Below are 26,302 nucleotides of genomic sequence, written 5' to 3'. Positions count from 1 at the left end.
CAGCCTCATAGTTGTGCTGTAAATGATCAATGGCCTTGTAACGAGTGAGCTCTGTGCCTCCACGAGAGCTGAGAACATTGCTATGGGTGGGATGGCTTTAGCTCAGTATTGTGGGATGATAAACTGCCTTTTAATAGAACATTAACATTAATCTAAACAAGATTAGTGGAGCAAAGCATTGCACGAATAAGCTTGCTCAATTAAAACAGATGGTCTTCCATGCTGAATCCCATTATGTTCCTGAAGCCTCCCTTGCATTCCCACACGCTCGGGCGGGAGCTGCCTCCTTCCAGTGGCACCGAGTGTGGCACCTACAAACGTGCCCAGCTTTGTGCCACAGCACTCACTCCATCATCATCTTTTACTCCGAGAGCTCTTCAGCATTTCATATTTATCAAATTATTTCTGAATGATTAACACAAGATCTTTACATTTTCTTCTAATTACATGTCTGTCATTAATCTTGGCTATTTCTTTTGCCCCGAGCATTTTAGAGAAGGTGGAGAGTGATAGGATTCAGCAATTAGGATCGGCTGTAAGCATGATTAAGGCTGTCCAAAATCAGAGAAGAAAAAAAACATAAGACTGCAGCACCACTAATGTGTAGTGTTAGCTAAAATTAATGATCAAACATTGCATCTTAGCATCTTAATATTGTCTCAAGCAAAATGGCTTTACATTTGGAAGTAACACACATTCACAATCTAATCACTGGACAAGCTTTTACTGTTCATTACTAGAAGAAACAGAGTTTTGTTGCTTCAATAATTTTTTTTTCCAGGGCAGAAGCCCAGCAAAGTAGTCACATGCGTTAGGAGGCCTTAAACTTTTCAAAATTTTTTTAAAATTCGTTGCTTTAAAGAAACCTCTTAAGGAGTAATTCATCTCTAGAGCAAACCTTTCAGTTCAAACCAGCTAAATTAAAAGGTGGAGTAAGCAGGCAGGATTTGACCTTGTGTACCCACACCCTGCCTTGCTGCTAAGACAGAAGAGAATGTTTTAGTAATCTGGCTAGAACTAAGCAGAATAAATCACTAAATGCTGTGTAGCTTCAGTGTAAGGGCTTGGAGCAAGCAGGATGTAACAAGAGGGTCACCTCTTTGTCCTTTGCTTACCCTCGAGTATTCTTTGTAGGCTTGATCATGCTTTAGCCCTCATTTGCCAGATGAATAGTGCCAGAAAAATGCCCTAATTTCCAGACTAATGGAGATCAGCCCTGCTGAGGAGGCTGCAGTGTAGCTGCCTGTGAGTCCTCTGCATGCTCATGGTTTGGAGTGGCCCTGCATCAGCCAGGGCTGGGCTGGCTCTTCTCTCTTCTCTGGTAGACCAGAGAGTTTCAAAAGATGAAGTGATGCTTGGCTTGCCAAGTGGTGTGAGTCCATTACAAATATGATTTAAGCCAGCTCAGGACCTTCATTCTTCAGTCTCCCCTTTAAACATTGAAATCCAGGCAATGAACACTGCCCAGTGGAGCCAAGATTTTCAAAGCAAGCATTGGGATGAGAGGCTAGAGAGGGCACAAGCACTTTCTGGTGCTGGGTAGTAGGTGAATAAAATTCATTAATCCTTTAGCTGATTTCCTGCCTTGTCTGAGGTACTTGGCACTGCTCATTTTTAATCTCCCTTTCAAATCAGAACAGGAGTGGGTTTTTCCTGTGCCCAGAAATAGAGAGGTGACTTCTGGAAAGGAGCTAAACCATTTCTGAAGGAATGGCTGTCAGTGCTGAGTTTCAGGTGTGAATTAGTTTTTGTGGAAATACTGTCTAGAGAGCCAGTCTGCCTGGTGGATGTCAATCTGGATTTGGAAAACACCCTCATCGGGTGAACAGAAGCTACAGAAGCTGTTAATTATTGGTGGGCACTGGAAACTGGATGATGGATAACTGGATGATACTGCTCAGTCACTGTGACTTAAATGTAAATGAAATTTAATGTGAAATTATGTATGATTGACAAGATTAACAGTGGTCTTAAACCAGCTAATAATGCTGATGGAAGTGTTGGCTTTTCATTTTTTGGGTTTCCATGGCTGGCTTTTCCAGAAACAAGAGCCCCAGATGTCTCTAGCCTGTACACCAGCTTTCCAGTAAAGATAAATGAACAGTAAATCACAGGAGGAAGCAGGAGGTGTTTTAGACAGGAAAGTCTGTTCCAGAGGATAAACTTCCTACCTTAAAAGCTTGTGAAGTTTGCCTGATAAGGGGCAGCTCATGAAGAAAAACCCATTTGGTTCCTGGTAACAGGGGCTTGGTGCAAGTCATCAATCACTGCCAGAAATCAGCAGTGCCACACGAGGATGAGGTGTGAGGATGAGCAGCAGAGCCATCCCTCCCTGATTCCTCCTGCTCCAGCTGAGCAGAGCTGAACAGGATATTGGTCCTTTGCTCCAGAAATAGCAGGGTAGGGAGGGAATATAAAATCCCCCTCCCCAGGGGCGTTGTGTGGCACAGGCACCCAAATGGCTGCCTAAGCACAGTGTTTTGAACAGGACAGCCTGTAATTTTCACTCTGGAGCTGCTGCTTGGGTGGATCCTGCCCAGGTGCCTGCACTGCTCCCCTGTGCCTTTCCCTGTCACAGCTTCAGTGCCTGTGGTGCTGGAGGAGAGGAGTGGTTTTCAAGCCAGGGGAGCTGCAGGTGGGTGGCAGGCAGGTGTCCTGGCCACAGAGGGACCATGCCAGCCCTGTGCCCATCCCAGCCTCCCTCCCTGGGCGCTGCTGGAGGCTCCTGGGCACTGCCAGGACCTCATCCACGTGGGATCAATGTCCAGGGTGTTCTGGGAGGTGCATCCACAGGGAGAGTCCTGCAGAGACAAAGGACTTGCCTGTGCCAGGCAGGTTCAACAAAAAGATTTGCTATTTTTTTTTTTTTTTAATCTTTTATAGACATTCAGGAAAATGTTAAACTGACAGGTGGAGGTCAGGATTGGTGTGGCTGGTTGGGATTCAGTGGAGCTCAATGTCTGTCCCCTCCTCCATGCAATGACCCTATTGTGAGATGGGTTGAGAGTGGCTGGTAAAATCTTGATGGCATTTTGTTTTTTATGGAGTAGGGATGTTGTTGTATTGGAGCTGCAGAGGATTCCTTGTGAGTAGTTTCTCTTTTCTTTGCTGGCTTTTCTTGTTACTTTTTCTATTTGCCCAATGGTCTGGGTGAGCTATTCATGCTTTTTGCTTTAAAGGTCAGAAATACCATTAAAACTGTATGAATTATGGACTGAATAATACCTTTTTGTTTCTTACTTCAACTTTTTGCAAGTATTCTGTTGAAAAAAAGGTAGTAGATGGTTAATTTTAGCAGACATTTGGGGGGTTGGAAGCTTTGGTTCTGATTAATTCAGGTATAGCACCAGTTCATAGACATGAAATTGCTGCTTGATGTATCATTTATTGCCACTGCCCACAAAGAACAAGAGGGAAATTTAGGACAATTTTGTATTTCCAGGACAGTTTCAGGAAACCTGTGCCAGTGTCCATCATATAATCTGTTAGGAGGTACATTCACTGGTAATATTGTAGGCATTAAAGACAAAAAAGAAGAAAAATTTCCCTTGTAGGCTGAGTCAATAATATGAACCATCCCTCTAAATGAGTATTTTAATTGGTTTATTTGAGTTTATTCATGCAAGTAAATTTTGTAGAATATCCTGTTTTTTATGTAAAGGGAATCTTTTTTTGTTCTTTGGATTGCTGCTGGTCATTTTTTCTTCCTTATCACATTGTAGAAAAGCAACATGATTACTGAACAACTTGAATTAATTGGAAAAAACTGAGATAAACAAGTGCCTGTTCTCCCTCATCTTTGCATATTAGCTTAATTTGAGACCTGATCCAGGATGAATAATTAAACAGTAAAAATTAAAACTTTTGGTCATAGCACTGCAGCACAAATGAGTGCACACTTGTTCTGTGCCAAGACTTATTTTAGCATTTAGAATAAACCTGAGGGTGTAATTTCATCACGTTCCCAACAAAGTGTTTACACTGAGCTAGGCATCACTGGCAGGGGTAGCTGACAGTCCTCACTGAGGTCTGCTCTGGAAAAAACTGCAAATGTGTGAGTGCCAAGTGTTGAAGTGCTGCTCTTGTGTTGGAAAAGGACACGAGAGCCAGGGCTGTGTCCTCGTGGGGCTGGTGCCCTTCACATCTGCACAGGGATTTTCAAGATCACCTCATTCTAGTCAAGCAGAGACACCTCCCAGCTTGCTCAAAATCCCCATCCAACCCAGCCCTGATATCTGTGTAGCTCATGAGAGAAATGGGGATTGAGGTTTGGTAGGACTTCCTTTGATGCCACTCATCACATTTGTCTCACCTTTCAGAGACACCACCCAGTCAATGTTTCTCTTTCAACCCATCAATCAGTAAATAAAAAATAAAATCACAGCCCTCCTAACTGACTTGTATCTCTTCCAATGGCCTGACTTTTGTTTTCAGCTGCAGGCTGTCCCAGTTGGGCTGCTGTGAAGGGGGAGATGACGGGCAGCTCTGAGAGCACTTCCATGGAATATGGGATTTTTTAATCCTGTTTCCCCTAGCAGTCACCTCAGAATGATAAGTAGTGGATGTCAGTGTGGATTTGGAAGAAGTTTTGCATCTGTTTACATGCAAAACTTTTTAATTAAAAAACAGGTACGGAGCCAAGATCTTTCTTGCATTCCTGGTGCTCTACCTGGAGGGTTGGTTGGTCTGCAGATGGTTCAGCACACGAGTCGTGCTCAGTGCTGACTCTGGGGGAGGGAAAATGCAGCTCTTGGCCCTTTTTGCCTTCCAATTTCAGCAGTTCAGACATCTGGGGCGATTTCTGATCGTATTCCCAAACCTTCTGTGCCATGAGTAGGACAGGATTCTGCCTAAATGGGCCTGAGCTGCCCGGTGGGTGTGTTGGGCTGGCAGAGATGAAATCTGCTGGTCCTCCTGGAGGGTCTGTGCAGGACCACTAAACATTTTCAGAAGCTCAGTCATTCAATAGGAACATTAGGAACAGGAACATTAGGACATTTCCAGAAATAGTTTCCAGCCTTTCTGTGAGTTTGGGGAGAAAAGTTGGTTGGGTTTGTCACATCCTTTTTTTTTTTTTTCTTTATTTTTACAGAATTAATTTTGATGGGTGATGTGCAGGCAGAGAAATTTGAAGTTTGCGAGTAGAATTTAGTTAGTTAGTTAGTTAGTTAGTTAGTTAGTTAGTTAGTTAGTTAGTTAGTTAGTTAGTTAGTTAGTTAGTTAGTTAGTTAGTTAGTTAGTTAGTTATTGCACTCTGTGTTGTGGTGGTAGTTGTTCAACTGCAGAAATTACAAAGTTGTTTCTGAATCAGCTTATTCCCAGAAAGATCAAGAATATTATGGGGGAAAAAACAAAACCCAAACCAACAGAAGATTTAGCCCAAAAAGGTCTGAGTGTGATGGCTTTGAACAATTTCATTCCTGACTGTTACCCAGGGGAGGAGCAGTGTTTTATTCTTCAGGTGCAGTCTGGATCTGTCCCATCTGCTGAGGAAGTGCCACCCCATGGAGGTGCTTTTAAATGAGGACACCTGGCCACTGGAACTGGCTCCACACCCCCAAAGAGCCCCTGGGGGTAGTGAGAGGGGAGCAGTAATGAGGGATTTTTAGCTGTCACCCCTCTGGTTTGCATTAAGAGCAGCAGTTTTATACTGTTATTTTCTTCAGGAGTTTATTGTTATAAAAAGAAACTTTTTAATCTTATACTGTTCATGAAATCAGGTGCAGGCTTGCCTGCTAATCAGTGGTTTCAGTGGTGCTTTTACTTCATCTAAAAATTCATTAAAGGGATTACTTTAATAAAGGCCATATGCATATTTTAAGTATGTTTTTGTACTATTTTTAGAAAGAGCTTTCAGTTTGTAGTTAATAGTGTCGAAAAATATCTAGGTGGATAAAACAAATACAAATATAATAGTTACAAGATCTACTCATAATTAAAACCCAAGGGGAGTGAAGACAAGCAATAAATCAGTGTTTGCATGAAGCAGATGTTGTCTGTTTTGGGCAGTGGTGGAACTCCAGTGGCTCTCAGAGGTGAGGCTGAGACTTTGTGGCCAGCAAAATGTGCTTTTCCAGCAGAAGCTGTTAGCCTTTGTGTCTTGTGCCAGAACTGAGACACTTCTGTCATTTGCTGCTCTCCAGCCTAAAGGTGAGCTTGGTTCAGCTGTCTGCAGCTGGACAGTTTATGGAGCTTGGGTGTTTTAGGAGGTTTAAAATGCAGAAAAAATGAGTTTCTAAGAGGGAATCCACACAGGTAGCAGGATGCTACTGAAGAATCACATCCTGCATCAAAGCAGCATGTGTGTTCTAAGCATTTTGCAAAACCAAATGGGTTTTAAAAGCAAAATGGAAAAAAAAATCTGATACATGCAGGCTGATGCTATGTGCTCTCAGGAGCAATTTGATCATAATTCTCTTTATATCCATCTCTTCCACTGCTGAAGTTCCCTACCTTAAATGGATCTGTTCTGAGGCTGCTCACTGGGGGAATCTACACCAGTCTTTGCTGTCAGTGACACGTGTTTAATGACATTTTACTGCTTGCCTTACCCAGCTCATCTGAGGAATCCTACTGCTAATTGTTGTAATATTATTATTATTATTGTTATTTTTGTTGTTATTTGCTGCCCCTGCAGCCCTGTGGGGAGAAGTGGCACTGGCACTGCTGGGGCTGGAGCTGGGCTGGTGCTGGGTGCTTGGGAAACTCATCCCTCCCACATCAGCTCCCAAATCACCTTTCCCTCTCCAAATGGGAGAATGCAAGGCCAGGTGGGCTCAGCCTGACCCCCAGCTCCGCACACGGGCTGCTGCCCATAGGTGGCAAAATGCAAATTTTATTGCAAGACAATATTTTCCTTTTGGATTCTGGGTTTTGTGTGCTTTTGGAAAGCACTTGGCAGCCACAGCAAGTATGTTTACAAAAAGAGCAGAACTGGTAAAGTTCAGGTTCGTGTTTGGATTCAGCCCCAGCAAACTGAAGCTGAAGCTGTGCCAGACGTTTGAAGCTGCCAGACGACAGTTCATCTCAAACAGAAAGCTGAAGAGGGGGAAAGAAATTTGTCAAATGTATTCCATGTGGAATTTCAGGCAATTTAATTTGATTCACTACACTCTGAAATGTCTTGGACTTCCCTATTGTTTCTTTACTTTAACACTAAATTTGATACCTTCTGGGATCTTCAGTGCTTTGTGCTGCATTTGTCACGTTCTCTAATTTACTGGCTTCAGTCTCTCTTGGTTTTAATTGAAGGGATGAGCCCTGCAAAAGTGCTCAATGAAATTTAAAGTTGCTAGTTTAATCTTAAAGTTGTTCTTCAGGCGAGGGGACAGCCTTTCTTTTGGACACCACTGTAAGTAAGAAGGGCCAGAGAGGATGAATATGAAAAAGAGGAAAGTTTCAGTAAACCTCATCCCTGTGACTCTGTCAGTGGCAGCAGCAGCCAGGCTCTGTGGCTGTGGGGATGCTGTGCTCAGGACATGTTCCAGGAGGTTCTGCTTGGGTCAGTGATGACCACCACCAGACTGCCTGGATCTGTGTTTTATTGTGGTTTTGAATTTCCAGTTAATTTCCTGCTCTGTGGGTGAATTTCCTGTGGAGTCAGTGCACACTGGAGCCCAGCCCCAGGGCAGGATCCTCTGGCTCTCTGCAGCCTGGCAGCTCTGACCCTGGCCAGTGTTTGTTACCCCCACGAGTGCAGTTTGGGCATCAAGGCCACTTGTCCTCCCCCTGCTCCCTCTGATCAAGTGCCAGACACAGAACCCAGAGCCTCCATCTGTAAATAAAACTCACTGAATTTGTCCAAATGTCAAAGCACTTGAGCCCACCAGGAACCAAACAGTGTTTTATTCTACATAATAGTAATTTTTCCTGAAACCTGCAGACTTGTGTAGGTTATAGCTGAAGGTAAAGGACTGCTGCTGCTTTCTGTGCAGGCAGAAGAGCAGAGGTGCACAGCAGCTACAAGTTAAATATAGCTACCCTGCCTTGACTCTTTCAGGTAACAAAGTCTTCCATTTCTAATATTCTTGCCTGAAACATCTATTCATTTACTGCATTGGGATGTGCCTCCCTGGATCAGCATGCGTTCACACTCGAGCCAGGCTGGGCAAGATGAGAGCACTCAACCCCAAAGTTGTCAGTGTTTACACACAAGTCAAGTCCGTAAGGAGTTCAGTGTCTTTACTGGTGTGTCTGATTTTTTTCCCCCTGACATGTGCAGCCTCTGTTTCTAGGTGCTGAGAGTTTGTTTGTTTGAAGAGTGTGAGGAGAGAGAAGCCTGAGGCTGTCTGACACAGCTGCAGTTGGAGCATCTCTTTCAACTTCTTTTCCTAGGCTGCAAATGGCCTCTGTTCTCTTCGGTTTTTTCCTCACTAAAAATCTTCCTGCAGCTCCCAGTGTCTTCCTGATACACTTCTGGCAAGGTGAAAAGAGATCTGTGGCAGAGAGGAAAACCCCCCAAGGGCAGCAGGTCGCTGTCAGTGGGGCAGGGGGGGCTGTGTGTCCTTCCCACTTCCCACCAGTGCTCCCAGTGCTGGGATGTTCCTGTTCCAGCAGGGCTGGGCTCTCTGCTCTGCCCAGGAGGGCTCCAAACCTCACATGGGGATTGTCTCCAGCACAGTCCCAGCCCCCCAATAGTTCCTCCCAGGGATGCTGCTGCCCACAGGAGTGACAGCCTAGAGATTGCCCTACCATTACACAGACTCCACCCTTTATAATTATCACACCAAGCCTCCATTAAACTTGCAGTTCTTCCTCAAGAAATGCCTGGTGGTGTTTCAAGTCTTTTCCCTCGTAGGTAGTTTGACAAACATGAGAGTGTTGTGGAGATCATTAGTGCTAAGAGAAAAACCTCCAAATAAAGCGCCCTGGGATTTATGGGCTCTGTGCTGGTAATAATAATTAGAACATATCCTACTGCAGGTAACTCCCACAACTTGCACTTTGCTCTGAAGCTGGGAAGCTCATTGATTAATCCATGGGGTCAATCAGTCCATCTTGTTTGGAGAGTTAATCTCTGGTGTGCACCAGGACCAAGAGTGAATCAGGTTTATTTACTGCTGCCTAATCAGAGAACCCAAACTCTCCTGTAGAGTGGTGAGAGGTTTGTTTCTACTTAGCCTTTAATTGCAAAATGATCTCATTAGTGCCATGAATCTCAGTACCATCCTACAGACACGTGGAATTTAAAGAGCAAGGAACAAAAAGGGTTGCCTGTAAAAACTCAGCATCTGCCACAAAGTTTGGTGCAGTTGGTATTGGCAGGGTTACCCAAACCAGGCTTCTCCTTATTAGCCTTTTAATCTGGAGCTGGACCATCAGCTTCACATCCCAGTGGCTTTCTGTCTACACTGCTGCTAAAAACAGAGCAGGACTGTCGTGCTGAAACTGCTAGGAAAGGTTTTTATCCAAAGATAAAGATGCTGAGAGCAACATGGAAACCAACAGCAGAGTCACTGTGGTGTTTACCAAAGAAAAGTGCAATCCTCCAAGTTATCCCAGCAGGGAACTTCAGACCCTGTAAGTGTCCTTACCTCTGTCTTCTTCTTACATGGCCCTGGCTCATGTGTTAATTATCCATTCCTGTGATGCCCCAGTAAGGGAGAGAGAGTGGATCTCAAGTGGGCAGTGGAATCCCAAATAAAGCAATCCTTGCCAAAGCAGGTGCTGGAAATATGGATTTAAGGTTGCCTACTCACAGTAAAGCCTTGGGCATGAAAATGCGGAAAGCAGTGAAAAAGGTCTTTAACATGAGCACCAAGAGATGCAGGTTCATGTTTCTGTGCTGAAGAAAATGCTTGAATGTGAGTCCACATCCTGCAAATCCAATTCAAACTCGCCCTTTGAAATCTGGGTAGGATCTCTGTGCCTTTTTGGCAGGAATCTGCTGGATAAAATGTAGAAAATCTGGGATAAAAAGACTCCTTAATGCTAAATACCAGAAAGAGAATAGAAGGGAATATTCCCTTTACTAATACTCGTTTCTAATCAGATAAAAATAAGTGACAGTGTAGGAAGGATCCCTCTACTAACTGCCAGAACATGTCCATTTATCAAATTTTTCTACCATTGCTCTTTTTTTGAGCTCGCCTCAGAGCTGACAGTGTATGTTTTACAGTGCAGCAAGGTAGATTGATTGATCCTAAATAGAAGAGCCTTTGGGGTCTCGAGCTGATGTTTTAGCTTCAGAAAAAAACTGAGTAAAGCATGTTAATGTAGAGAAAGGAGCCTGGCTTAATTGGACCAACTCCTGGCTTGCTGAAAATTAATGGCTGGCTGGCTGTTGCCAGAGTGATTCATCTTTTCTATCATGTTCTATAGTCCTTCTCTCCAGGGGTCTGTACTCCCCTCCAATTCCAAACCAAAAGTGAAATATACTTCTTCATTTTTTTCTTCCTTAAAAACATGTATTTTAGTTGAATTGGCTTCCAGTAAATGAAAAATAGCACAGGTGGGAATATGAAGGAAGCACTCAGTGTCTGGGATTTAGATTTTTGTTTTGTTTGAATGGGATTTAGATTTTTTTTTTAATGTACCCTTAACTCCTCATTGCTACTGGCTGACTGCACACGTGACAGAGTGACTTTTAAAGGATCCTGATTTGTCTGTTGAATTGTATTATTCCTTTTCTTTTTCTCTAGCCATGGAAACAGAAATTCTGTGTAAGCAAGAGCTGATAAAAGTGAATATAAAGCTGGAAAAGGTGTTGAAAGCATTTAGGTGGCTCTGGAAATGAAAAGATGAGTTTTCCATGTAGCTCCATCAAGCCCACAGAAGTATTTTGTATTTTTAAAATAAATGACTGGTGCACAAAAAAGCCTTGCATTTTCCCCATAAAACCTACAGTCCTGGCTTTGTGGAAGCAAAACAGCTGCAGGTGACAGTGAGGCAGTCAGGAATTCAGTGGTGTGTGCCCAAAACCCACATCTGATCGTGGAGGGGGTTGAGCTTTGCAGCTTAAAGAGGGCAAATTCAAAATGTGCCTTTAAACATAAAATACTTCTGTGTCCCTTTTGAAATCTCTCTGAGTTTCTGCTGGAGGCAGATTGCTGCTCATTTGCTGATTCCAAGGTGTCACCAGTTGAGTGGCACGTGGAGTCATTTCCAACAAGCATCTAATAGGTTGGGAATGTCATGAATGTTGTATTATTGCATAGTCTGAATAGGAGGATTGGCTGTAACTGAAGATTACAAGAAGATAAATAAAGAAATATTTTGTTTAACGTAATTACATATGGTAAATTGTTATGGTAATTTACTGTTATTCCAGTAAGGCAAATATTAGCAGTCATAGCTCAGAGATCATAAATAATGCACTGCAAAATTGGATGTAATGTTTCACATTGACCTGAGATTTGAGAAATGGGTAGAACTGCAACAGATTTCTGTGCTATTAATTGCAAGAAAATAACATTAAGAACATGCTAAATCATGCTAAATGCTTTCAGCAGATGATAGACTGTGGGATAGTTCATTAATTCTCCAAACTCATTCATTATATTTGTTTTTTACTCCAAGAACACTTAATGAATAATCAATGCTTTGTGAAGCTGAGGGTGTGAGAATGCATATTTTTATATACATTCATATACCAACCAAGATCCATCCATTTATTTCCTACAGTTTTTTTGCACCAAAGCATTTTTTTTAAACTGTATACTCTTAAACTCAATCACTGGGGATGTGTTTATTAGTCTTTGAAGCAGCTGTTTGAATTGCTGTTTTTACCTTTTACCAGAAGAGTTTGGTTCTCCCACGGTGCTATAAATATTAAATAAAGACACTAAGAGTTTATTAGCGTGATATCCTTTATGGGGACATGGTGGAAAATGTAACCTATAAAATTAGTAATGAGAAGATAAAAATTACACATTGTCTCCATCAGGTTTTACAGCCATCATTTTTTTCCTATTTATGTGTTGTTTTTCTTGTAGAGGAGGAGAAGGGCTCTGAGCATTTAATGAACTGCAGGAAGCAAATCTGGCTGTGTGTTGTATGATAGTGTGGGATTTACTGTAAGCAGGAGTGGGATAGACACAGGAGTCCAGGCTTAGATGTAGCACTGTGTGTGAGTGTGATGGCTCAAGTCAGTTTTAATTTCCACAAAACACTGAAACACCATCTCTGAGTTGTTCCAGAGTGGTTAAAATGCCTGTGGTACCTGGATACATCCATCCTTTTAATACAGAGAAACAAAATAGGACAAGATAAGACAAGAGGGAACAGCCTCAAGTTGCACCAGGGGAGGGTTAGGTTAGATATGAGAAAAAATTTCTTCCTTGAAGGGGTTGTCAAGCAGTAGAACAGGCTGCCCAGGGAAGAGATGGAAGTACCATCCCTGGGAGTGCTCAAATAACGTGTAGATGTGGCACTTGGGACGTGGTTTAGGGGTGGACTCTGTGATCTTAGAGGTCTCTTCCAACCTTTGCGACTCTGTAATTCTATTAAAATCCTCTTGCCTCCATTTTAGCATTTGTCTTTTGTAGACAAGCTATTTCAGTCACAGAGTAATTCCACTGTGTATTTACACATGCTCATGGGACTCCATTTCACACAACAATTGCAGTAATTTGTGTGACATCCCTTAAGTTTTTCACCCTGCACTAATTTGGAAATGCCCAGTAGTTTGTAGGGAGAAGGATCTGCCTCTGTTTGCTTTTTGAAAGTTCATCCTTCTGATTTTTCTGTCTTGCTCACGTGTATCTGGGCGATGGAGGCAGTTTCCTGGCAGTTTGAATTCCAGGACTCAGATCCCAGCTCTGCTCCAGGTTTCCAGCATGGCATGGGGAATTCACTCTGCTGCACTTGGTTCCCACTGCTGTAAAACAGTTTTCTCACAGACTCACAGAGGGATTGCACGAACGTAAAGAAGGATGCCTCGAAAATGTGGCCGTGTAAAATTTTACGCTGCGTACTTACTTTGCCAAATAAATGCAGCTTCCCAACAAGGCACAGCACGCTCTGCTTCACATTAGCACTTAATGGAGAAATCCCTTTGTGAGGCTGTAACGTGCCCGTGCATTTTGGTGGTTAACTGAATGGTTTTGTGCCTGTTCTGAGGCAAAAGGAGCCTCTCCACACAGGACGTGTTTGGGATATTTTAATTTTTGGTGTGGTGACAGGCAGGGAATGCTGGCCAGGACTGAACCCCCTGCAGAAGCCAGAGGAGATGCACGAGTGCAGACATTTGGGAGCGTCAGGCCAGAAGTGCCAGGGCAGGAATTCAAGTGATTTGCTCATGATCACACGGGAGGGACATTTCCGTGCGTGGTGAGGACTCTGCAGGTTACCCAGACATCTGAAAATCCCAAAGGTTGCAGTTAAGCCATCCTCACCTTAATGATGTTCACAGAAGGGGTGAGGGGGGATTTGGCAGCTTAGATTTATCACAGAGCACCGGGTGCAAGGGAGCTGGTCAAGAGACACAACTTGAAAAGCAGATGGATCCTGCTGGAAATAGTGCTGTGTGTTTGCTGCTTTAAAGTTCATCAGGCAAGAAACATCTTTGGCAGAGATAATCCTCAAAACCATAGTAAAAAACAGAGTCCTGAAGGGACCCATATCCTGAACTGTGGGATGATGTCCTGCCGGGGGGTTTATCCTAATAAACGAGCATTATCCCTCCTGCTCTGCCAGCCCTATGCTGCTTGCCAGAGGGGGCACTTTTTAATGGACTAGGAGAAGTCAAAGGAAAATCCAGAAGGATAAGGCAAAAAGCGAATTCTTTGGTTTATACCATTTATAGTCCTATTAAATTCAGTATTTCTCTCAGACATTTGGGGGGCAAGAAGTTCAGTGTATTCGTACATCTTTCAAGATCCTGGCTTGATCATTTGACTCTGTCCAGCCAGCTTAACAAGCTAAATAATAAAAGGGAACAATGCAAAACTTGTTGAGGTTTTTTTTTTCACCCTGTGTCTTTTTTGAAGTAAAATACCATTTTTTTTCCTCAGATGCCCAGCAGTTTGCTGCAGACTCCTGCAGCTTCTCTGCCCATCACTCAGTACCTGTTTCAGCTTATCAGATTGTTGTACTTCCTCCTCTCATAGAGAAGCAATTAAAAATGATGAGGGTAAAGGGTTAAACCTAAAAGCTTGCTAATGAGGGTGCCTTCTTGGTTTTCCTTTCATCAGGTATTAGATGTTGTTTTCAGCATAAGCTTTCGATAAGCTTCACTGAACATTTTTCCAGTGTATTTTTTAAAAAGTTGGGTTTTTTTTTTTTTACCATCCTGTAAAAATGATAGATGTGTGACTCTGCTGTTTATCCAAAATCCTAATTACTGATGCTGCAGCTTTTGAATGTTAAATTTGTGCAGTGTTCTTTAGTCTTTAGACTGGTCAAAGAGAGATTGATTTGTGTCCACAGAGTGTTTTAAGACTAGTAAACACATCCAATGTTTGTTTATTTATTTTTGCATTATTTGAAAGTCAAGAGTTGCATCAACTGCAAATTACGTAGACTTAGAGATTTCTAGGGGAGCAAAAGGAGGAAAAAAAGCAAAAGTTGTCTGCCATTGAATGAAATTTTAATTTCTGTCTCCACGAGAGCAAGGAGTAGGGGTAAGAGGTAGAATTTGAAAATATGGATGAGATTTCCTTTCCTTGAGCTATGCTATTTATTATAGAACAATAGCTTGATTTTTTTTTTTCCTGAGCCTGTACACATATATTTGGGGAAGTATTTTGTATATAAATATATATGAATGAGGTTTATAGATTTTTTGGATCTGTGTGTGTGTGTGTGTGTGTATGTATGTATGTATATATATAGATAGATAGATAGATAGATAGATAGATAGATATATAGATATATATAAACCAGTGCAGCTCAGCAGTCTTATAACATCCCATGGACTCATTTTCAAAGGGCAGCAAAGAGGATGATTTAGGATTTCTAATCACAGAATCCTTTGGGTTAGAAAACACCTCCAGGACCATTGGGTCCAGCTGTTCACCCAGCACTGCTAAGCCCAGCACTGAGCTTTGCCCTTCCCTGTGTTGGAGGTGGGAGCAGCTCAGCTCTCCTGCATTTCCAGAGTGTTTCCTGTGTGTGAGCAGCTCCTGTGCCTGACAGAGCCAAGCAGGGTCATCCCTGTGGGGCTGGAATCTCCTGCAGAGCTGCCCAGGTGAGCCAGGGCCATTGCTGCTGTGCAGAGTGACTGAAGAGTGGGCAATCTTTGTGTCCTTGAAGCCTTCCTTGCAGTTCCTAAAGGCTCTTAGGAGGGGAGCTGGCTGTGCTAATCCCATGCTGAGCATTCACCTACCTGTGCTACCTAAGAGAAGCAATGTGGGGCAGAGAAGGTGCTTGTTTAAAAAAAGAAAAAAGAATCAGATTATTTCTCTCAGGATTTTCTCTGTCTCTAGTCAAGTTTGTTTTAAACTAATGGAAGTAATTAGCAAGTCACAGAGGGACTCTGTCTACGAGGTAGCCGTTTTTAGATAATGGAGCATAAAAGTCGACACAGTGACATATGACACCAGAGCAGCATCTTGGAGCCACGAGCTGGGTCTTAAGCAGATGTTTAAGTACTTTGAGTGCTGAAATCACTACATACACGTATAGAAAGGTTGGTTGGTTTTTTTCTCTCTCAGACTACTGCAGGACTTTCTTTTAATCTCAATAAAATCAAAGTAAGCTCTGAAATGTTTTTTAATGTGCAGTCATTATCACTCCTTTCTCTCTTCTTTAAATGTCTTTCAGTGAGTGGTTCGTGGGTACTTGGGGATAGGGATGGAACTTGAGTTTTCCATGACCATTGCACAGCAGAGAGCTGCAGCAGTACAGCAGCTGATGTGCCAGGTTCCTAACAGTGACCGTGGTGTTGAGCTGAAAATAAATAACATTTAGAAGTGAAGATGCACTTGATAGGTTCACACATATTTATTGTAGCTGTGAATGCAGGGGAGATTTGCAGAAATTCCAGAGAGATGAAGGTGATCTCCCAGCAGAGTGGTCCCTGGATTCCCAGAGGTCCAGGGAATTTCCCCTCACTGGTCTCTGAGATTGTCCCAGTTCTTGTAGGTGCCAGCAAAGCCTGTGTGTGCTTACCCTCATCCAGGGCTTTCAGGTAGTTTTCATGTACTAGATAACTTTATCCATCTTATTTTTTATAAATCAATGTGTGACATTTGCTGTTTGTGCCCAGCAGTTGCTGCAGCATTTGGTAGCACTTCCCACCACACACATAAAAATGTACCAGTGTGGTCTAAATAAATACAGAGCACAGAAAGCCTTTGTGGATGTACAGTTACAACACAATCACCCCAGTTATTGGGGGGTGCACTTTGGTGAAGAAGGGGAAGGATTTTCCCCTCCTCTGCCACAGTCTGCCCCCCATTTCTCTGTCCTTAGATGTACGTGGGGGCTTTGACAGCCACATGGGTTGAGCCGTTTCTTGGCTGCTTTTTTCTTTCACCTGTGCCATGATTGGTTTTTTTTAAATGTAAATCCAAATTATTAGTCCTCGATTCAGCTCAGAGCAGGGCTGCAGAGCTGTGGTTGGTACAGGGGGAAGGGGACAGCTGGGGTCCCAGTGTCCCAGAAGCTCCTCTCCCCCAGAGTGCCCTGCATCCCTGCATCCCTTCTCCCACCACCGCCAGCCCGGGTCGATCCATCTGACCCAGCCCTCCTCCTGCAGGAATTAAGTGTTTGCTGAAGGCCACCAGAGCTGGCCCAGCAGGTTGTCTTCCTCTCGAGGCAGGCTGGAGCAGCTCAGCATGAGAACCTGTCTGGCAATCCGAGCTAGGCTGTGCATCCACTCTCACTCACTGGGGATGTTTTTACGGGTACAATGTGTTTTCCTTCACCACGTGTGTGTTCTGCCCCGTGGATTACTGAAATGGCAGAAGGTGTTTTGTTTCCTGTGTTATTAGCTGCAGGTTCACTTTCTATCCAATTTGTCAATTCTGTCACATAATAGGGTTGAGGTGTTTTTTATTTCTGGTCTAATGTATGTGACGTGTTTCGTAATGCCAATAAAAATAGTTTTCAAATAGACTGTGAAAGACTTTGACCAAAAAAAAGGCGAAAATAGAAATATCAGCAACTGGGGAGCTTTGATCTGACAAAGTAGGCTTTCAAATGACACGCTATGGTTTATGAAGCACAGTTTTACAGTTCCTTTCTGCAGTAGCTGTAACATGTGAGGGGTTGGCCAAGGTGGGAATGCAGCTCAGGACGGGGCGGGGTCCAGTTCCAGCAGCAGATTTGTGCTCCAGAATGGTTTCAACTTTTATTTCTGTGTTAAATTTTTTGTTGTTGTTGTTTTTATATTTCTGATAATGGAATTGTTATGGGCTTTTGAATTTCAGTTAAGAATGTGCAAATAGGCTATCTGGTAAGTAGGTTATTGAAGGGTTAGGGAAATGGAGAACATTTCCTGAAAAAAAATACCCACAGCATGGGTAATAGACTCCAGTTGAATTTAAAAGATAATGGCGACAAGGGAGAAATCCACTTGTACAAATGGGGAACAGCTGTGTTTGAGATCTAATGAAACTGTATCAAATACTTTAAAAATGGCTTACAACTTCTTCCCTGGGGAGCAGAGATAAAGCACAAGAGCACTCCTGAAAGGTCGAAGAAACAGTTAAATCATTTCCTTGATGGTTATTAGAGATATAGAAGACATCAGTGAAAATTAAATGTCTGAAACTTGTGTTTGATTGCTTTCCTTATCACGCCAATCTCACACATTTCTCCCATCTCTTCCTCTCTGTTCTAGTGAAATTTAATAACTGTGCTGGTAACAAGGGCGTGCGGTACGAAACCAACAGCCTGGACTTCAAGGTGAGGGCGGACGGGACCCTGTACGCCGCCCACCACCTGCAGGTGCCCTCCAAGCAGCTGATCCTGGTGGTGACCGCCTGGGACCCCCAGAGCCTGGGCAGGTGGGAGGCCATGGTCAGGTTTCTGGTGGCAGAGAAGTCCCAACACAACGGACACAAGGTAAGAGTTTTTTCGAAGCTCTTTTTCCTGATTTGTTCTTCCTTTGCCCCAAAGTGTTTGTGTTGACTGGTCTGCACTTCATAAGGACGTGTCCAGGTAGGAGATACCGTGAGCAGCATCGAATTCCTTGCAAATGATCCTTGAGCCTCTCTGACAGAAATTATTTAAGGTCTCCAGTGAAGGAAGTGTTCTCTAAGTTCATTCTTCTGTATTTTTAAGTGACCACTTGTCTCTGTCATACAGTGCAGCTCATATGCATCAGGTCTGCACCTCACAGCTGATAATCTCTCTTGACTCCAAGTCAAACCAGGAGATGAAGGGTGAAGAGTCAAAACCAACCATCTTCCTGATGCTTTTAAGCTCAGATTTCTTTTGTGACAGCACAATCGCGCACTGGCAGCTCTGCCCTGCTGCTCATCTCCCCGGTTTTCAGAGTCACTCTTGCGAGCAATCTGCATGGCCCTGCAGCTTCCAGAGGGGAGATTTGGGCCTGTTCCTTGCCTTGCACGGACAGGGAGCGTTGCTGCTGCCTGATAAGGGACGCGTGCTGACGCGCGGGGCGGGCAGCGAAGCGCGCGGTGCCAAACGTCCCCTGTGCTCAGTGCCAGCAGCTCCCCTCGCCACCCCGGCGGAGAAAAGCCAGAGCCAGCCCTGCAGGCAGGAGGGTACAGATGGTTTCTTTCTCCTTTAGCTCCATACACGCTGCTGGAAGGCAGGAGGGCTCTGTCCCTGCCCAGCAGTCTGAGAGCAGTGTTCCTTCAGTGAGAATCTGCTGGTGGGCTGCAGAGAGCCACTGCAGCTGGGGGCTGCTCCATGAAAACACATTTCTGCTCTGCCCCTGGAGTAGCTGTCACTTTCCCACCTCCTCCATACCATTGTAAAACCCTAGGTGTAACCCTAACGCTAGGCAATAAAAGCAGCCCTGGCCTAGGGCTGCTTCCAAGGAAAAAGCCCTGCAGGCAGGCATGTTGGGGCAGTTTTGTGTTCCCCTTGGGATGCCTTTTGCAGCTGCAGTGTGCCTGGAGCTCTGGGCTTTTTGGTTTTCAGAACCCTAACCCTAGCCATAACCCTAACCCTAGGCAGGAAAAGCAGCCCTGGGCTAGGACTGCTTCCAAGGAAAAAGCTGTGGAGGCTTTTTAGCAGCAAAAAATGATTTGGAGGAGCTCCTTTCTGTCTTCATTTTCTTTGCAAGTCTGAGGATCTTTCGCTGCATGGAGTAAATGCAGTTATCTTCAGTTATCTCTGCTGCTGGCTCAAACAGAGCAGTGCTGGCTGGATGGGTGGTGACATTTGGGCAGGGTTTGGCAGGGAATTGTGTCACGAGCCTGGTTTATTGCTGGATCTTGAGGACCTGCAGAGTAAGGATGAAGGTGTGTGTTCCTGGGAGCAGCCATGGCTCCTGCAGGGACAGGTGGGGTCTCTGGGCTGTGGCTGAAATTTGGATTAATGCACCCAGTAATGGTCCAAAAACCAGGACTGGCCTCTGCTGCCATCCTGTCTGTAGAGCTTGGACAGAGAGTGCAGGACAGGGTGGGGAAAGAAGGAGAGACTTCCTGTGTCAAGTTTTTTGAATTCCACCATGTAGCTCTGTGCCATTTGGGAGAGTTTTTGCCGCATTTGAGACAAAAAGGAAAAACTTGGACAGACTTAGATCTCTCACTTGCCCGGTGGGCTGACCCCTAAGGTTTTGCTGGGCTTAGAGTCATATGAATAAACTTCTGCTGCTGTTCTGTAGGGCTTGAGCTTGTGAAAGATGTAATTAAACCCTGTTTGTTATTGTCAACTCAATTTGCCATTTCTAACCAAAGAAATCCTGCTTCCTTCTAGAAGTAATTAAATATTGAAGGAACAAAGTAAGATGTCTTACATACTGCTTTAAATTTCTTCTCAGTGTAGCAGAAAAAAAAATCTGAATAAGCACACATTTCTGTTTTAGTAGAATATTTGGCTGGAAATTCATCTAATGTTAATGTAATCTGAACTCTGGTTGAAAACAGAGGGCTAAGCTTCTTAGAATTCATATCCCTCGTTTCTAAAAGCCTTATTAGTGTGTAGTTTGAGGCTGGAAAAATGCAGAAAACAAGAGTAATGACAAGGTCATAAGCAGTTTTATTGTGGGTCCCTATAGCAGGCATCTGACTTGTGTTTTATTTAAATGCCTGTGGTTTTTGCAAGCAAAATAATCCTTTGTTTACTAAAGAAAGAAATGTGATTATGAGATTATTTTAAAAAATAATAGTGTTTGTGCAGGAAAAAGAACCCCAAACCTTACAATATCCAGTTCAATATGTTTCAGGCCATGACCCTTATATGTTTTGTGGCTTTTACTAGAGGCAGATTTCACATTTGGTTTTGTGTAGAATAATATGACTCAAGCAGAACTCTATATATATGTATTTTTTTTAAAGACATTTCAGATTGTTTTGTTATACTCAGGATATAGAGATAGCAAATGTGGGAGCGAAAGGAGGAGGTGACCTGAGAGAGGGAGGGAGGCCAGTTTTCTTCTGGTGCATCCCTTTATTTCCATTTTACTTTGTAAATTTGTGACTGATTTTGCAAAAATGCTGAACAGTTCCCAGACATTACAAATAATTGGCATGAAATTCAGTTACTGCACCTGCTGACCACTGTTTGTTGGCACCTACAGCACAAAAAAAGCCCTTTTACCTTGTCCTCCTCAGCTCCATGAGCCATGGCCCTCAGTGAGGGCAGTGCATCCTGACAGGGGCTTTGGTGCTCCTCAGAACCCCCTCTGAAAGGATAAATCAGAATTTAGTTCATGGTTATCCAGGGATTAAAGCTGCATCAAAACCAGCCCTCCTAGAATGGCCATTATTAGACAGTTGGTTTATTGTGGAGGCTGTAACACAGAATAAATGTTATGGGAGAAATCAATGTTTTTGGGATGCTGGCTGGGATTCTGGGGGATCAGGAGTGAGTCTGCCTGCACAGTGGGGACAGTGGGCTGCTTTCCAGGAGAGCACAGAGGGTTTATCCAGCAATAAATGATCCTTTGGATCTGTGATCCTTTCTTGTCCCAGTGTTTATGACTGGAAATCCCTGCAACAGGGCTTTGGTGGTGGCTTCCAAGGCAGCAGATCATTTCTTGCTGGGCCAGGCCTCCCCTTGAGTGCTTTCACTGCCAAGTCAGAAGGTTTGGTGTCCATAGCTGTGCCCCAGCTGAGCCTGGCTCTTGGTGCAGCCTAACATTGTAATGGGCAGGGACCCAGCACCGTGACAATTCCCCCTCTTTCACAGCACTTATAAATGTGCTGGGTGCTTGAGATGACTGAATAACCTGCCAGTTTTCAGTGAAAAACACTGGAAGGGAAAGAGTTCTAACTGCTACAATAAAGTGTCATGCTGGTAGGGTGAAATGATAGAAAAGAAGGCAGATACTTTAAAAATGCATTTTATGATACATGAAGCATACATTTCCCCTCCTCCCCAGCAAACACTTGAATGTAAACTTTTTTTTCTGGTTAATACAAGTGATGTTAGTAACTCAGGGAACTTTTTTGTTCAGTCTTGCAGGAAACCTGATAGCAATTCAATTAGAAAATGCAAATGAGGTCACACATTTCCCACAAGAGTGCTGAATTACCCCAGAGGAAACTGAGTGATATTCCAGCATAACAATAAATACTTAAGATAAAGTTTCTTCCACTGTTCTTCTCTGGCTGCTTGTTGTTCCAATTGAAAGTTTCAGTTGGGGCTGTGGGTGTAGTTTGGGAAGGAGGAAAAAGAAAAGAAAAGAAAAAAGAGAAAAAAAAAGAATAAAGGAGAAAAGGAAAAGATAAAAGATGCTATTTTTATGAAATAATATAAAGTCTTTGTGGTTTGTGTCAGCATTTGTGAAAGCTGAACTTGAGTGGGATAATGCTCCAGAAGAAAACAAAGTAAAGCCAGGCTTTACTTATCTGGAATTAGCAGTGTAATGTCTTCTTTTCTAAGAGTGCATGCTATTATTTTGAAAAATTGGATATTGATTCAACCAGAAGTCTAAAAATGAAGATTATGTTTGTGAACAGTGACATTTCTGAGGACTGCAGTCTTCAGAGTGTCCTGTTTTTTAGTTACAAAGACTCAAACTTTCCCAATTATGAGTAGAAGTAATGTGCCATTTGTCCTTCACACCCTGCACCTGCCCTCTGTGTCCATCAGTCCAAGCTGCTCCTCCTCATCATTCCTTGAAATTCAGTTTCCTCCACCCCCTCTGCTGGCTCATCCCATCTGAAGTTCTGACCTTCTCATTTATACTGTTTGTTTTCTTTAATTTTCAGTCCTTTCATGTGTCCAAAGCACATCTGGCAAATTTTCTTCTGTATTTATTTAGCTGTCTATTTTTCTGTAGTTCTCACCTCACAAGTTAAAATCCAGATTGTAGAAATACAGCATAGAAAGGAATTCACAGCAGAAGAGCTTAGAGATACAGGATATATTCAGCACATGTAAGATGTCAGTCATCTGCTGCCAGTGATTTAGTTTGGAAAAAAAAAATTACTGTTTTCTTTGAGCTGTATTTGTGTCAACCAAAGTTTCTCATTGTTTGAGCTTTTCAAATTCTGAGCATGGAAGTATGTAAATTTTTGTAATGTTAAATCACTGGGAATTGTGCAATTAAATTCAGAAATATATGAGGTCTGCAGCTAGTGTTTAAAACGTTGAAAACTGCTGTCAGAAATCAATTCTTGCTTAAGCCCAGCTTGTGTTTTATTATATCTCATCTTATTTTGGGCTGCTTTCATAACCCAGCTATGAGTCCACAGCCAGACAATGTGAATGTGAAAAGCTGGTTCTTACAGACAGAGGGGTTTTTTTTTTTTTTTAATTTAAAGCCTTTAAATAATCATCTGTGGTATTTCACCTGGCTGAGGTTATAAATTCCAAGTACAGCCTTTTATTGCTGATCAGAAGCACAAAGGTCTCTGGGCAAGGAAAGGCTTATTCAGCACTGCTCTCATGGATGACCTGGGTTATTGTGCAGCCAGGATGCTCTGCACCAGGCTGGGGAGCCCTCCCCTGAGGGAGGAAAATCAGAGTTTAAGTGGGATCTGTGCTTCCAGTGACTCCAGTCTCCCAGGCACTCTTGGGCAGGTGCACCTGGAGGAAATGAGACAAAATGTGTTCACTTTCTTCCTTCCTTCTTTTCCCTGCACTGGGGTGAAATGTTATCTGTGGCGTCAGGGTGAGGGGAGTTTGCCCCATCAAACTGTTTTATCACTAGAGAAGGGCTGAATAAAAAGAGGTTTAGTTGTCATCCTGTCTTTTTCTGATGTTGCTGGTGCATATTTTAGGTACTGGGTCATTACTGTGGCACTGTCCTCTTTCACTGCCTCTGTGGGGGACCCAAGGCAGTAACTGAATCCAGCAAAATGGCAGCTGGAATAATTTTTATTTCTGTATCTCATCAGTCAAGCCAGACCTGGATTTATCTGTCAGGGAGGGTACATGCAGAGATTTCTGTTTCCTTCACATAACTTCTGAGACATTGTTTGGGGTTTTAACAAATCAGATCAGTGGAAAAGATAAGAAAGAAGATGACTAATGAATTAGTATCATTTAATTGTTACCAGTGAGACTGCTCATGGTAATTGTGCAAGTCTAATGAAGATGCATCTGCTGAACTTGCCTGACCTCGTGCTTGAGTGAATTTGAACATCTCCCATGTAATCATTGCAGGAGGAGAGATTGGTGGTTGTGAGAACACGTGAACTTCCCTGGCCTGATTTTCAGGTGTGCTGCATGCCATTGCCTCGTGCTGCAGCCAGGAGAAGATTTGACACACAGGTGCTCATTGCCTTGGAAAATCAGCCCACTACGGGAAGTTTCCAAGCACTGCACTTGCTGCATTTAGTTCTTAAGCAGTCAGCATCATACCAAGGGTCAGGCTCAAAGCCATGCTCAAAAGACCATCTGAAAGTGAAATTCACTCCAGATCTGTCTTCCTTCAAACAAAAAGAAGTCCTAAGGATTGAACTGCCTGCATAGAAATAAGTTTTTCCTGATAAAACAAACCCCTTGGACTGCTGCGTGCTCCTGCCTCTGATGTGTTCCTTGCCCTTGCCAGATCAAAGCTTTTGACCTCCCATTTCATGTTCTTTGTTGGTAACTGCTGAAGTCTGACTGCCACTTCAAAAAAGGTATTTTGGACTGGATATCCTAAAAATACTTTCATTGCTGTGATAATCTGATGACAGCTGCTTGTAAACATGAGTTTGAGTACAGACAAAAATTGCTTCATACAGGCACATCCATTAAAATAAACTGGTTTGAGGGTCTCTGTATGTCCCAATCTTTGCTTTAGCCCAGCAAGCTGAGACAGATTGGTGGGTGCAAGCTCAGTGTGAAGGAGGGGTTTTGGTTCCTCCCAGCCTCTGGAGACCAGGTCCTGGATTGCTGGATGAGGCAGTGACCCTCTGGCACATCCAGCTGGGGGAGTGCCAGGGATGGGTGTCCAGCAGGGCAGGGTGGCCTGAGGGCCTCAAGGAGTGAGATCTCAAACACTGTTCCCACCCAGCAAAGCATTTAAACTCAGGCTTAAATTTCATCTTGCAAATTGAGCTAAATTGAATGTGTCCTCACGGTCAAATTTGAGCATTTCTTAGGTGCACTCTGGAATTGGAGAAAAAAAGAAGAACAGTCTTTTCTCAAGAGCCTCTTGAAATAACCAAAGGATAACTTGAAAGGGCAAATTCTCACACTAGCACTGAGGAGAAGTACCAGACTGAATTACTTTACTTTGTGCTAAAGTAGCAGCAGCGCCTGTGATCTTTTAAATCTCTTGTGATCTTTTTACTTGCAAACATTATGAAGAGGAGGAGTATTGTTACATTTAATTCATTATGATTATTTTAATTCATGTATCTTTTGAACCTCATGGCTTTGGAGAAATAAAATGAGATTACAATTTTTCACAGGCTTTTCAGGGGTAGACTTGCTCCCACTTCTTTCTGTGATTGAGAGCACTTGTAGCAGTCTGAGTTTTAGAAGCAAAGGAATTGTGTTTTGGAGCCGTGTTGTCAATTATTTTTTAGAAATTTTATTGGGGATGAAGAACTCAGATTTCCAGCCCAGATTTTTCATACATTTTTCTCAAGAGTGCAGGATGAGAGAGGTTATTCCAGGCTGCAATAGGTGTTTTCACTGCAGAGTATGTGGCAAGATCTACCACCTTTATTCCTAATATGCAGTACGTAACAAGTATGAGTATTTTGTGATTTAATAGCCCTGCTCTTGAGAAGTGCTTGTACTTCTGAAGCCATTGTGTATGGCTTCTCCCAATTATGAGAATGACATTAACTTGAAGATAGGAGTGTCTCTTGGTAAACACTAGAAGGTAGAGCACAACAGTAATTTAGATGTTTCTTAAACAATCCTACCTGAGAAGTACTGTGAGATTAGATCTTACAAAGGGTGTGTGAAAAGGTCAAGTTGATGTGGGGAGCTTTGCAAAGAAACAACCTCATCAGAACTTTTCCTGTTGGGATGAGATGTTCAAGCCTTAAAATGAGGAGGAGAAGTACATCCAGAGCTCTGCTTTGGGGGTGATGTCATCTTCTGTCCATTGACAGCTCCTGCAATATTCAAAGCCTGACAATGACAAGAAAAGTATCACAGGTGCTGGAAACCTGTGGGAGCCATAAAAGATTCCACCAAAGGCAGACAGATTTTTAAGGTACCTGCTTTGGTACGTGATTCTTCCAGAGAATGGGAGAGGAAGATCATTTGAAACCCTGAGAAGAGTGCACTGGCCAGGAGGTGCCTCTAATCATCCGTGTGGTGTACCACAGAATAAGTGTGAGCACAGCTCTGCCTCTCCTTCCCTGCTGGAACTCCCATCCCTTAGAGATCCTGTGGGCATTTTGTGCCTGCTCAGAAATGAAGTGAGCGCTGCCCGCGCCCATCCTGACTCTGCAGCACAAAAGCAAAGCCTATTGAAGTGCTCTGGTGACTGCCTGCATTTCAGCTTAAATTGGTGATCACTTCCAACAGAAAGTGTGGGTGAGCTCAGGAGGTTTCTGATTAAATTTCACAGGGAAATCAACATTTCCTGTCCCAGCCTGGTCAGCAGGCACCCAAAAAGCCCCGTTCTGGCCCCGGGGGTGTTAGCTGCAGCCTGTGTCCATGGGGCCCTCACCAGCCCTGTTAGGTTTTCTGATCAAAGAGATTAACATGTGTTTGGGGTTTTTTAAATAAGAATCTTCTGTGGTAACCACATGGGTTCTGCCCAGAGCTGGTGCATCTCTTTTCCCTGGAGTCCAGACGTAACTCAGCATTTAATTACAGTAACCCACCAAGGGCCCCACTGCACCTTTTGCAAGGAAAGGATCTTCTCCTGCCTGACTCA

The 26,302-nt window shown here is 43.4% G+C and overlaps 1 protein-coding gene across 1 annotated transcript in view; it reads left to right on the top strand.

The window, feature by feature from the left end:
* The window catches only part of CDH4 (cadherin 4), a 410,770-nt gene that overhangs the window by 227,827 nt on the left and 156,641 nt on the right, over positions 1-26,302 (top strand). The window contains exon 3 of the mRNA XM_050982105.1: positions 17,726-17,949. Within this exon, the coding sequence (XP_050838062.1) occupies positions 17,726-17,949 (224 nt within the window). The remainder of the gene's footprint in view (positions 1-17,725; positions 17,950-26,302) is intronic.

The sequence above is a fragment of the Serinus canaria genome, chromosome 20 (genome assembly GCF_022539315.1).
Source record: "Serinus canaria isolate serCan28SL12 chromosome 20, serCan2020, whole genome shotgun sequence".
In the NCBI taxonomy this organism is placed as follows: Eukaryota; Metazoa; Chordata; class Aves; order Passeriformes; family Fringillidae; genus Serinus; species Serinus canaria.
This window is presented reverse-complemented; position numbering and strand designations above follow the sequence as displayed.